This window comes from Convolutriloba macropyga, chromosome 8 (genome assembly GCF_964194025.1).
Source record: "Convolutriloba macropyga chromosome 8, txConMacr16.3, whole genome shotgun sequence".
In the NCBI taxonomy this organism is placed as follows: domain Eukaryota; kingdom Metazoa; phylum Xenacoelomorpha; order Acoela; family Convolutidae; genus Convolutriloba; species Convolutriloba macropyga.
In genome coordinates this window covers 32,490,634-32,506,285 of record NC_134475.1, presented here as the reverse complement: position 1 = coordinate 32,506,285, position 15,652 = coordinate 32,490,634, and the positions used below count along the sequence as shown (strand labels likewise).

The 15,652-nt window shown below is 34.8% G+C and overlaps 1 protein-coding gene across 1 annotated transcript; it reads left to right on the top strand.

Moving 5' to 3' along the window:
* Positions 1 to 6,569: 6,569 nt before the first annotated feature.
* On the top strand, positions 6,570 to 11,860 carry LOC142344084 (uncharacterized). Its single transcript, XM_075395567.1, has 2 exons — positions 6,570 to 6,885; positions 11,256 to 11,860. The coding sequence occupies exons 1-2, from the start codon at positions 6,717 to 6,719 to the stop codon at positions 11,768 to 11,770; spliced, it is 684 nt and encodes a 227-aa protein (XP_075251682.1). The 5' UTR covers positions 6,570 to 6,716; the 3' UTR covers positions 11,771 to 11,860.
* Positions 11,861 to 15,652: the final 3,792 nt, after the last annotated feature.

Genomic DNA, 15,652 nt, shown 5'->3' with positions numbered 1-15,652 from the left:
AATGAGCTTTCAACGCTTAAACTAGACGCTAAGCCCTTATGAGGAGTTGTTTTGATGTTTACATGCACTTGCAAGGTGGCATTTAGCATTGCCTACACCACATACAGCGTCGTCCTTTTTGTAACAACTAGCTGCTAAATGTCCATGTTTGTCACATACAAAACACAATCTAGGGCATTTGGAACTAACAGGATTAGAAAAAGTCTCCCTAGGATGTGTTTTGAATGAAGAGTGTATACTAATTTGATGAGACGCATTCTTTGCTGACATGGCAACGTGCTGATCCTCCTCCGAATCATTTTTCTGTCTGCGGCTCTCTTCAAAATTGATGAAATGCTTCCTAAGTTCCACAAAATTTTCATATCGATGCAGAAGACCTTTCAAAACCATTGCACTAAACAGCGTAACAGAAAGCTCCTCACCAGTATGATGCAAGCGGGCGACCAGTTCTTGCGAACTGATGAAGTACTGGTGGATCGCTTCGTCCTCATGAAGTTGTAGTCTGGCCAACCACCTGAACAAACTTATGTTTGTGGTTGTCTTGTCGCTTCGGAACTGCTGCTGAAGCAGTTGCCAGGTTTTCTGGCCGTTTCCGAGACCCCTACTGTTCACACGGTTATGCCGAATGAGCATGAGGCTCTTGGCGACTAGTGTTATTGCCAGGTAGCCCCAGATTTGATTTTAGCGGCTCTCATCTTCTTGTACAGCTGTAGCCTTAGCTTGAGTCTGTGCCTCATGTTCTCGCGTTTTTGCACCATTGGCATCTTCCCTCAGTGGTGATGGCCTGTCAAGTAGCGCAACTGTGTCTGTGAGCGTTTCGAAGAGGCCCTTGGTTTAAGCAAAGGCAGAGAAACGAGTGTTCCATGTTGAGTAGTCCTCAGCCGACCCACTAAACGTCATCCACCTCAAACTACTATTTAATGGTTCCATTATGAAGTTGAAAATTCCACTTTCATATCACAAATTCTGATTTAGCTTTTATTTACGAGGGAAATCTTAAATTTTTATCTTAAAACTCTCGTCAATCTAGAAAAACTGCCAACACTGACACTACAATCTCAACCAACTCTCTATTAGCGTGTCAACTGTCTGATGGCTGGGCCCATAATCTGTTAGCAGGATTAAAGACAAGGTAGCGCAACAACCCCGATGATGCAGAACCAAGACAGGAGTTTTGATAAGTTAGAAATTGAAGCTGTGTAAGCTCAAAAGATATTTGAGAAAATAAGAATTAAATTTAGAGATTCAAAAGAGATGGAAAGAGTGAAGTTTTAAACAAAAATCAGTCTTATATATACTCTGGATTATAAATATAACAATCACAATCACAGTGTACATTTGTTAAAAGTTTATTGTATCAAAAATCAGGCGATTTTGGGGCGTATGAGTGGGCGTCATTTCGTTATTACTAGCAAAACTTAGTTCACTCGAGATCGTTCACAAAGTTGCTTTCCCATTCATTATTAGTAGATAAATATCAGTATTTGACAGTTACACAGATCTAAACTGATTTACATTCATTTTCTAAAATCTTAGCCAAAGTTGTCGTTATAAATCTGGTAAGTTCGTTTTTTTCTGAGTTTATTAACATAAGTTGGGTTTCTAAGCTCTAAGATATTTTCTAAGTTCTTTTCTGAGCTCCAATACAAAGATTCGTTCACAAAATCAAAAGAATATTCGCCTGCATTGAAAAGGAAAAGAAAACTTGAACTAATTGTCAATATGCTATCAAATATCAATTAAGATTTCAAAAACAAAGAACCACTAGAGTTTCGTTCTTCAAAGTACGTTTTGATAGAAACTTTATTACTTTCTTATGCAATACTAGCACTATAGAATTGTCATGCAGATGTGTTTTGAATAACTATCCGGGCAAATATACGGTACGCGTTAATGCAGATCACACCGATGCTACCTGGGATGAAAAATGGGGAAGTGATGTCGAGATAGAAGTGATGTCGAGGCCATGATGTCAGTCATTTCTCCCACAGAACGAGAAAAAAATCAAACCAAGGAGCTATACAATTGAAAACCACCGTCAAAAAAGACGAGGAGAAGCATTTAAAGAGATGATTAGAGGGAATGTATTCTCTACTTCCTCCAAGCGTTACAGTTCTGGAACGTTTCACAGCGACATCTGTCAGATGCAATCCAAGTAAACAGAACGTTCGTGTCCTAATTTCCGCTATCGCAAAATCGGTAGCAAACAAAAACGGAAATTGCGCTTTTCGCGAATGCATCGAGACGCGAGAAGACAATTACAGAACGCCTTGTTGAGTGGAAAACGTGGATCCATTGACGCTATCTTTCACAGGAAAGTGACGGAGAGAAAAAAATCGCAAACTGAAGAAAGAGAAAATACCATTTTGCGTCTTCTAGACACTGAATTATTGCTCGGGCCGAGAACCCCAAAGAACACCAAAACAGATATTTGTAGGCTGGGATTGTTGACTGATTTCATTAGCCGTGTGTAATACGGCTTCATCTAATTTTTCTCTCTAAAAACGTATCCTTAATAACAGTGCCTGAGAAAAGAGCAGGCGAAAAAATCAGTACGACATTAAAATAGCGGGTCAAATCCTAAACTTTAATCCCAGGAAATTCTTATATATAAAATGTCTATCAACTTACTTCTCTGAGAAACAGAACTTTATATACGTTCCCACATGAAAAGGGTAGCTCAATTAAGAAATTTATTGTAAGATTTATTGTAAGATACAAAATCTGTCATATCAATTCAGAACTGAACAGCAAAAAAAGTTTTTCAGATAAATTGATTGAAAAATGAAGTATTAAAATTTCTTTTTTAAAGGCAATGCTGCAAAAAACACAAAAAGTGTCTGTTGTTATTTGACCAAATCACTTAGATTAAAATGAAATAGTCTAAAATTTGAAATTAATTTATTTTCTTAGAAAGTACTTAAAGAAACTGGAGAGAAACACATCGGCACAACTTAAATTTAGCTAGGCTCTGGGGAAAGCTAAAAAATCAAAGAAAAAAACATGCATGATAGGCTGGCAAAAGAGATAAAACGAGAGGTCTGAATGATGTGAATGCTGAAAACCACTATATTTCAACTTGTCATACGACTACAAGAACAAGGACAAATACTGGCAAAAATCAAAAGTTCAATTAAGTTTTGCGCAACAAATGGCAGCGAAGACGATCAAACCACAAATTTGTCACTGAGAACGTTAAACATTTTTAATCGCGTAATATTTCAGAGCCAATTGGTCAACCTTTAATGTTATGAATTAAAAAGAAAACAAAAATCCTTTAAAATGTACAAAAACATAAAATTCTCAAACAATTTATGAAAAATTGTAGTAAAAGTAGTAAAAAAAGCCAAGAAACGAAAGCTTGAAACCAAAACGTGTATAAAGATTAAGTTATAACTCACTGTAAACGAGTTGTGACCTGTCTTTACAGAGACTAAGCTAAAACACGACCAAAAAACGGTTTAAAAAATGGCGAAGCCATAAAATTACAAAGATGTTCTCGAAATCAAACCTTTTTGAAAACCAAAACAGTCAAATCATTCTAATGCATTAGTTTTTAACACCTCGGGAAGCCAATTGGGCCTGTTATTAGTGAGACTAAGTCCGGAGGATACAAAAAAAATCACTCACTCCTCTTCTGAACAAAAAATGGTCTTCCTTATATTACGACTACGTAGAATTGACAGCAAAAAGAAAAACAAAACCAGGACATGAAATCTCGAAAAGTTTTTTTGAAAAGAGTTAGTCGAAGCCATCTGTCAAATTATATGGCCAACAAACAAATAGTGCTTGATCCAACAAAAATTACTTGAGACTTCATAATAGTGAGATTGAATTGCATGCTGACAAAAATGAGAGCAAAAAGGAAACAGTTGAAAAACAACATTAAAAAAAATTAGTTTGAAAATCATTAAAACAAAAAGCTAAAAACTGAAAACTTTAAAAAGCTTCACTTATAGGTCTGGCAAAGCACTTGAGACCTATCATCATCAAATATATGTTGTACAACAACAATAATAAAGACCAGCATAGGCAAAATTTTTTTAAAAAACCACTAAATTTTGCGAGAGAACTGTGTCTCAGAACAAAAGCATAAATAAATCAACAAAAGCAAAAACAATCAACATATTAAACTATGCCGTTTTTGACCCTGTGCAGTTTCCCTGCAATGGGTTGCTCTAGTTGAATATGTCAATAATGTGGTAATTCGACAAGCAAAAAACATCAACCTAAAATGTGCAATTAAGCTTATAAAAAAAAGAGAACTCGTAGTATTGAAACCAAAAAACCATTATGTAAAAGTTAAAAACTTAAAAACAATTATTGATGACTCAAAACAATTGCGCTTCCGCCTGTTTTTACGTTTACAAGTGGAGAGAAATACGATAAAACAATGGCAAAGTTCAAAACATCACCGACATGTTCTGAAAACAAATATTATACTCAAAGTCATAAGAGACATTAGATAACAACTAAAAGTATTGTCTAGATTCTCTGATATCTCCCAAAGAAGCCCACTGGATTTTTGATTGAGAGCCTATGCCATTGGAGTTAAAAAAATATAACAAATGAAAATAAAACTTAGGAGTTCCTTAACATTTTACGAAAGCGTTTGGTCTGAGCCATAAAAAGCATCAGTTTTACTTTAGCAACATAATATATGTTTGTAAATTCTCATTTTTTGTAAATAGTATCTTGTTCTTTTGTAAATAAATAAGCCTTAAATTGAAATTCTTGTCATAAGTTTTGAAATGACGGCGCCCCATTAAAATCTAAAAAAAAGGGTTACCGTAAGGATTTATGGTGAGATCAAGATCACACCTGATATTGCTGCACGTTTGAGAAAACACTCAATTGTTCAAATGGTTGCAAATTTAATCAATTTTTAAACAATATTTATCTGTAAATCAGAAATAAATGATGCTTTTTTAATAATTATCGAGTGTAAATTTGAAAGAAACTGGCAAAATTATAATTCTAGAAATTTTTAAAAGCCCAGGAGTACAATTATCTGTCCAGTTGGGTTTTAAAAGCATGCAATCGCAGTCTAAAGGTGTCTCCTTCCATCAAATTTAAAGAAAGTGGGCATAAAACATAATTTGTCCCATTTTTGACAAGAATAGTCCGCATTTTGAAAATTTCAGCAAAAATCCTAGCCAAAAAACTTGGATCCAACAACTCAGCAACCCTCTTCCCTCTTTAAACATAAGATGAATAACTCTATTTGTAACAATTTAAACGTATTTTAGCAAAATTTTATATAGAAATAGCCCCCTTCTGAGTCTACAAAGATTTTATTAGTGTTGTTTGGGGGTTTACTGCCAGCAAATTTAATCAAAGTGGACTAAAGTAGCTTATTTCTTTGCTGTTTTTGATGGTAATGGCTGAAATTTGAAATATTTATCCATAATTTTTGACCCAAAAAATTAAATCAGAATAATCAACAATGCTTGTTTGTCTTTAAAAATTAAATCAACGACACTTTTTTTTAAAGTTTCAATAAATTTTAGCAAAATTGACGGAAATTTGTTCAAAAAGGCGGAAAATGTGAAAAAAACGGCAGAATATCATGGCTTTTCACAAAACTGTAAACCTCGACAACTCCCTGTAAAAATCAAAAATCGGAAAACAATCTTTTTAACTCCATATTCTATGCTAGACAGGCTTTCTAAAAATACCGCTCAGAACTCTCTACGATGATTATATCGATCGGCCAAAATTGACTGAACAACCCATTTGAGTATATATTTCCTCCCCCCACTGAAGTCACTACAGTGGGTCGGAACAAAACTATCATGATTCCGAATGTTTATTACAGTATGCATCAAAGTTCTAATCTATCTATACCTCGCTCTGTACCTAATTTTGAAGAGCAGAAACACAAAGCAACAATAGTCAGTTCAAGTTTCAATGAAACGGTCACCTCAGAATGACTAATATTGAAAGCTGAGCCTAAAATAAGGTTATCGGAAAAAGAGATTCGTTTACAGAGAGGAATTCAACTTAAGGAGAAGAATTCCAATTTAGTTTTTTGCATATAATGAGAGATACATAGCACAATGCTAAACCAGAGTGACCATACCAACCATTTCCAAATAAACACCTCTAAGACATTTATAGGGAATTCTATGCTTCTAATAGGGAATTCGCTAAAAACACTTTTATCTCAATTTTGATATCAAGTTCTAAGCCATTCGCTTTTAATATACTAAATTTAATAATTTCCTAACTTTACGTTTTGTCTCAGTCCGATGATTGCTTAAATGCAACTATCTGTTTTTAAATACAAATCAAATTGTCATGTTGTAGTTAAGGCATCCACAATTACAGTTGAGTCAAATTTCGTCGGCTATCAACCCAATAATACCTTACTTAATCATTTTTAAGAAATGTTGAGGCAGGACCATTGCTGATAAATTAAGCATTTTGGTGAAATTTGTGTTGACTTTGTGTTATTTAGAGCTAAAAGCCTTTGTTCTCTAACAAATAACTTTTATTACTCAAACAATAGCTCTCTACTAAAAGCTATGAAAAATAATCTTATACATTAATGCGTTTGTAGCCAGCAAAACGTTCTCTTTAGCGTTCTGCATATTACGAACTAAACCAAGCGAGAAAAAGCTCAAAACCAACAGAAAAATTTTAAATTAGTAAATTTATAGTGCATAAATCAAGAACAAGTTATGAATATCAATTAAACTCTTCATAACTACAAGATGTCAAACGGTTTACCTGGTGGGAAAATTCTGACATCATCAGATGGCAAAGATGTGCTGATTGCGAACCCGAAAGCCCCCCAGAACCAGACCCCGGTCGACTCTTCATTAAAAAAGCAGAAGAAAAAGAAAAGGAAGCCGAATGATGAAAATTCGGATTTGCTAACAGGTACGTTCTTTTCAAAAAAGAGTTAATATGCAGCGGACTATTGACGGTTTTAAGTTCAATTCAAGTTTAGATTTTCCAGGTCACTCATAAGAGCGTGCGAGAACGAAATGGCTTCTGGTAAGACTTTAGCCGAACTGTCAACTGGTAGTATGTTCCCATATAAAAATGATTTTTGGGTGGTTCGTTAATGGGATTTATATGTTGTAATTGTCTTTCGGAGCCATGATCAGACAGACCATATCGACGATCGATTCTTTGGTCAATAATATAAGACTTTTTCTGATAATAGTCTCAGATCAGACCTTGACATTTGATCAGCCCATGCTGCCCCCTCAAGATTAAATGAGACTGATGCGTTCTCTGGGCCAACCAATCTCGACTCATCTAATCATATTGTAATCCATTTCCCAACGCATGTTCAAGGGACCTGAAATGGCTCAAAATATACAAATAAAGTATGATATTCAATTTAGGTTTGAAACAATAACGATACTAAATTAAATGAAGGAAAAGAAATTCGAACAACAATAACGCAAATTTGTTTTAAATTTCAGGAATTTAGCTCCAGTAAACGACATTCTAGGCAATCAACACACTCTCAAAAATTTTGAAGGTAAAATTACCTAAAGATTCGGGTAAATTTACCTGAACTGTGCACGTATTTTGGCGTTCATGCACGCTACCTGAACGTGCCTTCAATTTTAGGTAACATTAACTGAACAATTAAGGTAGTCCTCCTGCACAAACAACCATTTTTACTGCACATGACAAAATTAAGGAAAATTTACCTGCAAATTTTACCAAAATTTTTCAAGAAATTTAACCTCACAGTAAGGGTACTGTGATGGTATGTTACCAAAAAAAATTAGGGTAAAATGTGCAGGTAAATTTACCATAATTTTCTCCTCTGAAGTTAAATTGCAGGTAGTTTGTGCAGGAGGACTGCTTTAATTTAATTGTACCTGAAGTTGCAGGCACGCTCAGGCACCGTGCAGTCAGCGTACAGGAACGACATAACATGTGTAGAGTTCTGGTAAATTTACTTGAAGTCTTAGATAATTTTACCAGCACGGTTTGAGGAAGCCGGTCGCGCTCACGGCGCAAAAAAAAGACAGAGAGCCAAAATTGAACACGAAAGACCGGGACAAAGTCAGATCGAACAAAAAAATACAAATAAACAAACAGCCGACAAAAAATAGAGAACGGGAAAAACCAGAACGAAGAAAAACACAACCAACAACGACGATAGTATCGATCAGTTGAGAACAGTAAGATGGCCATAAATAAACGACAATAATTATATGTTTTACAGGAAAACCAAAAGTGAGAAAACAAAACGTATTAATGAAAAGACCAGAAATTTTTAATTTTATTAATTTTTCGTCCTTTCCATTTTCCCAAACAGATCTTTGACTAGAGCAGTGGGAGCTTGGCACTCATGGTTTGTTCATTTTACGTGTTTTTGCAGAGTGCAAGCAAAAAATTTTTCAGTTTAGTTGATAAAATGAAAGAAGCCAAATGCAAAATTCCCAGAGTAAAAAAATAGAAATTTTTGATGTGCTATAGAAATAGTTGAATAGTAAAAACTTAAAACTAACGGATCATTTTTTCTAGCTTGGGAAAAAATCATGCAGAAGCATCATGAAAACGTTTTTCCTGTATAAAAAACGACTTATAAAGTGTTTCTTTTCAATTCATTTTTCGGGGATTTTTTGCGTGCAATTTCTGCACCAAAAATTAATTTTTTTCCAGATAACTTACCTGAATTGTGTGCAGGTATGTAATTCTGGGGAGAATTTCTCAGGTAAGTTTTACTTGCACATGGCCCCATTTACCTATACCATATTAAGTGTACAGAACTGCAGCTCAATAATAAACTCAGTAGTCTAGTTTGCAGATCAGAACATTGCTTAAATTTTTGCTCAGATCATTGATTCGAAGTTTTAAATCGAATTTATTTCCCGTGGGAGGCGCGAAATTGCTTGATTCTGGGCTAAAAGTCATTAAAAAGCTGCAATGTGTGTAATCCGAGACAGTGAAAAACTTGTAGTGAGTCATTGTGTCGTTATACGTGTCGAGAGTGTTAATTATCTTAAATATCACCATTATTCTGGTAAGACATGGTGGACTTGAAAGGCTCTGACAAACCATTGACTAATTTGTAAAAAAAATTGCAAACTTGAGTTTAAAAAACGCACAAACTTGTATATTGAAAGATTATCTTGGAAGACTATACAAAGTTGCACAGCAAAAACTTAACAAACATTTGCATGTCGGAGGGCTATCCTGTAATAATTATACCTCCAAGCTAATTGCAGTCTATTGTTGCTTTCATTGGTTCCATTTGCTGTACAATCTTCCTTAAAAGCCTCATGTTCAAACAAACATTCCGTGTTAGAGGCAGTTTGTTCACTCAAAAGTTTACCCGAGTCGCGGCCGACTGGTTAACTTGTAAGAACTTGCAAATTTCTGGCAGAAACTTTCAAAGCGATGCATCGCCTTTCAAGTTTTTCTTCCAAAAACATGCAAGTTCTTATAAGTTAACCAATCGACTTTCAAGTTCTTTCAATTTGATCATTCGACTTACAAGGCCCTTGCAAGTAAACCATTCGTCTCAAAAGGCTGTTGAATGTTAACCATTCAACTCGCAGGGTTCTTACAAATTAAACATTTGACTTACAAAATTTTCTACAAAAGTTCTTTGAATTTATGTTGATACCAGATTATTTTTTGCATATATTGTAGTAAACAAAAAATAAAACGTTGCAAGATATGATTGTAAACAGGAGCTTCAAAAAATAGAACCTGGAAAGGTGTGAATTGCAATTATAAAATAGAAACTGTTAAAAAAAAGGAAGAGTCACGACGTTTTTTGAGAAAGTGCGGACATATGATTTGAAACTTCAATCAAAGTCAAAAAGAACATAAAAGGTACATTTCAGGAACACTTTTAATAAAGCAATCTTGAAGACGCCAACTGAGATCTATTATTCATTAATGAATAGCAAATGGACCTCTTGAGTTGATCAAAATTAGCAGAAGACTTTTTATTAACTTAGGTTGCATTGTAATATGTTATCTCAATTGAGCAACTAATTCTCTCGCGCTTTCTACGCTAAATGACTGAGTGTTAATTTGAATTAACCAATAAGAGTCGAGCTCAACCGGAACGAATTGCAAGATACTTACAAGTTAGCCATTCGACTTATAAGTTCTTACAAGATAACCATTCGACTTTCAAGTTTTTACAAGATAGTCATTTGGTTTACAAGGCCCTTGCAAGTTAATCATTCGAGTGAAAAAGCTATTGAAGGTTAACCATTCAACTCGCAGGGTCCTTACAAATTAAAATTTTGACTCACATAATTTTCTACATAAATTCTTTGAATTAATATTGATACCAGGTTATTTTTCTGCCTGTTTTGTAGCAAAAAAAAATAAAACGTTGCATGATATGACTGTACACAGATGCTTCAAAAATATAGAACCTGAAAAAGTGTGAATTGCAATTATAAAATGGAATTTGGTTTAAAAAATGAAGAGCCCTGACGTTATTTTGAGAAAGTGCTGACATATGATTTGAAACTTCAATCAAAGTCAAAAGGGTTATAAAAGGTACACTTCAGGAACACTTTCAAAAAAACAATCATAAAACAGCCAACTGAGGTCTACTATTCATTAATTGAATTGCAAAAGGACCTCTTGAGTTGATAAAGTTTAGAAGAAAACGTTTTATTAATTTAGGTTGCGTTGTAATATGTTATCTAAATTGAGCAACTAAATCTCACGCGCTTTCTACGCTAATTGAATGAGTGTTAATTTTATGTAACCAATTAGGGTCGAGCTCAACCGGAACGAACTTGCAAGAAACTTACAAGTTAGCCATTCGACTTATAACTTCGTACAAGTTTGCCATTCGACTTGCAAGTTCTTACAAGTTAACCATCTCTTGCAAGAAAATTGCAAGTTCTTACAAGTTAACCATTTGGTCCCGATCCGGGTATTCAGAGCAATGTCTTGGAACAAGAAATTCGAACCAGTCAGACATGCAGACATGTAAATAGTGTTCACTGCTTATTTTCCATGATCTTTTATATTTATCCTGTTTATGCGTTTTTTTCTTTCAATTTTGGCAGATGGTTGACTACAAATTTTGCGAGATTACAATTAATATTTTGAAGAGTTTCAAAAATCGCAATTTTTCCCAAAAAAATAGAAAATATTGAAATCTTTGAAAATATTTGATAACTTTGTTAAACTTGTGTCAAATTTGAAGCCACTATTTATTTTTTCTAACCTGCTTTTCTATTCTTTGTGCAACTTTTTGAATTCTTTTTTGTTTCATTTCAACTGATCTACTTCTCTTTTAGTTCGCCATTTGGAGTCAACAATTGAAAACACACTGAGCAAAAAACTGAAAGAAACCTCCTTAGTCACTGGAAACAATTCCAGTTCGCCAAGCTCAGAAAATCAAGCATCACCAAAAAAGAAATCAAAGAAAAAGCCAAAAACAACGATCAGCACCAGTGCCTTGCCCAAACTCACAGAGGAGAGGGACAAAAAAGCGAGCGGTGAACAAGTTGTAGAGGGAGATTTACAAAGTGAAATAATTGACAGTAAATATCGAAAATTCGGAGCCCAAAGAGCAACTGAACAAAGTAACTTGATCAACCTCCAGCAGGTTGAACTTGAATCGAAAGGAATTAGAAACCAGTTCAACCCTGCGTTAAGGTGGGAATACGCTTTGAGTGATATAGACAAGGAAAAGAACAGAATCGAAGAGTACAAACAGAAAAGACGCGAGAGGTATTACGCGCATCTAGGAATGGAAGCTCCCAAAACTTGCCAAGAAAGCAGCAAAGACGTTGAGTTTGTTTTCGCATGAATTAAGTTTGTGCTTGGTTTTCCTAGCTTTAGTAAACTAAAAAAATTGTTTACATTTTCTGCATATATCAAATCAAAATTGATTGGTTGAGTGTTTTTTGTGACATAATTGATGCCATGACTAAGAAGAGGGAACGATTCAATTGATACATCAAAAGCCTCCGATGTACTGTTGACCATTATTTTCAGACCTGAGTATTTTCAGAACAGTGCCATAGCTGCCAAGAATTCAACAAATGATGATTGATTGCATTTAACCTCAACTAGTAAGTGAATGGACAACCGATTTTTGACGTATCCATTTTTTGATGGATTGAAAGAGGCCGACAACTGAAACCATTAATGACGAGTATCACGAAATAGTTGTCTCATATGCCTAACTTACAAGCGCTCATGATTTTAGTGTCCCAATTCAATCAATTTTCATCTGATATCTGGATCGTTGAGTTACTGGATCACAGAGTTCTTGGATAGTATTATTGGACATTTTTGCTCGTATTATTTCATTAACAGAAACAAAAATGTCGCACTTCTGTAAACAAAAAAAATAGTGATCACCTTTTGACATTTCGGCATCTATGGTTTTTGCATAGCACAGAAGAGTGCCATGCAATATATGCAAGAAAGACAACTTTGAGTGTATGGCACCCAGAAACAGGTGAAGAGATGAAATGGACTATGTCCACGGTAACGTATCAATTAGCATAAGTGGCAGATTGCCTGAAAATAACTGCGATAGCTTCTAAAAATTACAGTCTCCAACGAACGATGAAAAAAATAAGTTTTTTTTCAGTAGTTGCTGAAATGTCTTTTTTGTTTGATATTGTATATCATATTTCTATTAGCTTCACTCAAATAGAATTCATTTGGTTTGAAATATACTCAGTTGATATTTTCCCGTTTGCAATTAACAAAAGTCACTTTGAGAATGAGAAAAGTCGTTGAGTGTTATTTATGGTTTGCAAAGCAATTACGAGAATGAACTAGAAAAAAACTCGCTCCAATGAGGATAAAAATGACGTCACGAACGTATTCTAGTCGGAATCGAATGGACAAAAAGCTAATTTGAAGTGAACGTGACGTCATGTGATCGTACCAAATGGTCTTACAGACAACTTAAAAACATCGCAGAACAGCTCCTGAAAAACAATGCAAAAAATTGAGAAACTATTTCAGCAACAACAGACGTCAATCACCAAAGAATATTAACAAAAATACGACATAACAAACAAAAAAATGAATCACAATTTAAAACATAACCGACTAACGTCGGGCGAATTGCTCTCAAATGACCGGCGAGCGGTTGGCTTTGTCAGTAGCTATCCACCGTTTAGTGAGCCTAGCTTTAGCTGGATTCAACTCTGCAACTTTTAGTTTTCTAGCTTTGCTAGTAAATAAACCAAATAAAAAAATTGATATTTTAAAAAATTTGCAAAATTTTGCGAAACTAAAAATAAAAGCTGCCAGATTTCGCAGTGAAAATGTTCCGAACTATTTTTTGTCTTGGAGTTATTTCAAGTAACCCATCTGCAAGACGAAAAACTTTGTTGGCCACTAATGGTCGTTAAACTCAGAAAAGGACAAAATTATTCAAAAAATTGAATATATTCAAGATATTAAAATCTTCAAAACCATTTCGTTGTCTCAAGATACTACCTAGTATCCCTCTGCCCAGCTTTAAGTAGCGTCACTGGCTCATGAAGATCCATAAACTTGGAACATGATAACAATTTTCCAAAATTTTGAAAATTAAATTTCATCAAAAAAGTGCTAAGAGCCTGAGTCTTTAAAACATTGATAACCATTCCATTAATTCTAGAAACCATGCGACCGCTTATGAACAAGCCTTGAGGAAGTCCCTAGGACCCTGGTGCCGGAAAAAAATTCAAAAATCAAAAAGATTCAAAAACTTGAAAAATTGCAAAAATTTTTATAAAATGGCTGCTAATAAAATCTTGAAAAACATTCCATTCCATCTAGAAGCTATGCAGTAACCTATAATAAAACCCAAGAGGAGGTTATGTGGCTTTTGAGGCTGGAGAAACCTAAAAACCGACAAAATGTTTTAAAAAAGTTGAAAAAATATCAAATTTCATCAAAAATATTGATAAACTTTGTCATATTAAAAAATTGAAAACTAATCCGCAGCAAATGCATTTTTTTCAGTAACTTTTTACCAAACCCCTAAGGACGTCTTCTGGTCCCTGCGTCTGAAAAGACGCGGAAAATGAAAAATAATTGTTCAAAAAAATTGAAAAAATTTGCACGATTTGTCAAAAATTGCTAAAGTTTGTGATGTTAAAATGTTAAAACCATTCCACTACCACTAGAAACTATGCAGTAAACATTTATAAAACCCTAGAGGAGGTTCCTTGACATCTAGGGCTGAAAATACTCAAAAAATGACAAAACTTATCAAAAAGCTTGAAAAAAAATTGTGAAATTAGTATAAAATTGCGAGTTTTTAGCGCTCGGTGGTCCGTCAGTAGCCACGGGGTCGGGAGTTGGGGGATGAGTGGTGCACCGAGGGGCTGATGGGGAGTGAGTGAGGGGCATCAGTGGGGAGGGGGGGCAACAGCGTGGTGGGGGGGCGGTGGGGGCAATAGTGGGGGGTCAACAGTGGGGGGTCTTCAATCTCTAAGAAACGCCCTTAACACCATAAGTATAAGTCTCCAAAACAGTTTGAGCTGAGGCAGAGCTAAAAAGCTCTAAGAGCACTTAATGCCCGCTGGGCGCTGCCTGTTTATCCCGTTTTTGAGGACGAAAAGTCAAAAGCGTCAGACGAAAAATTGGTCAAGCGAAAAATCGCATTAAAAAAGACCGACAGGACTAATATAATTGCTACAAACTTCGTGGAGAGCAATTAAAAATAATTGTTTTTTCAAACACAATTATTAAAAAGCATCAATAATAAAATTGATTTTTGTAACTACTGACACTACAAATCTTTCGAAATCTACCAGACAACCTGACAGAAATCAATAGAGACAAATTTTATGAAAGGTCAAAAAGAGCAATTTATTAAAAATGAGAGTTTTTTGAAAAATAGAGGCCTTGATTTAAGAAAACACGCATAATTATTTCATCAAATCCTTTGCAACAGCATACCATGCAATTTTAGCGTAAAAAATGCTTAGTCTCTTTTGAGGTCCTTAGCGTCTTCTATTAAATCGATTCCGTGAAAGAGGACAAGAGGAACACCACATACATTAAATAATGAAAAATTTTAAAAAAACTTGAAAAATCAAGTCATCAAAAATAATAACAAACGCTGAAACCCAAAGCTTTTATTGTGCACTATTACCACACATTATTGTGCACTAAAAGGCCAACGAAACTGTTATTACTGAGAGTAAGCGACAACATCGCACGAAAAGCAGCAAGAAGGGGCAGAACAAAAATTAACCAAAACCTTTTTGAAAACAAACGTCAAAACAACTAAAACCACTGCTTTGAACTCCAGACGAAAAAATTTAATTGGCCTGCTTGAGTTGCGTTGCTTTAATCAAACACAATGATAATCACGAGAGGTGGGAAATAAATCAAGATCCTGCACCTCAAATGGGCTTCCTGCGCCCAATCAAAAAGAGAGGAGCATTTCTGTAAGTTTCTTTTACTCAATAAGAGATAACTTTTCCCTGCTTTGATTTTTCAATCTTTTCGCAACTTTAAACACATTTTTTCAATTTGAGCTGTATAAAACAACCAGGAATAGAGAAAACCAACAATTGTTTGCTTTAATTTTTGTTGCAGTAGTCATAGGTAAAGTAATTAATTCAAAGTTGTGATTACTTCAACAATAATTAAAGCAAACAAATGTTATCATCCTAGAAAGAGACACTTGTTAACACATCACATGATCTTATAGTATTCTCACTGGCGC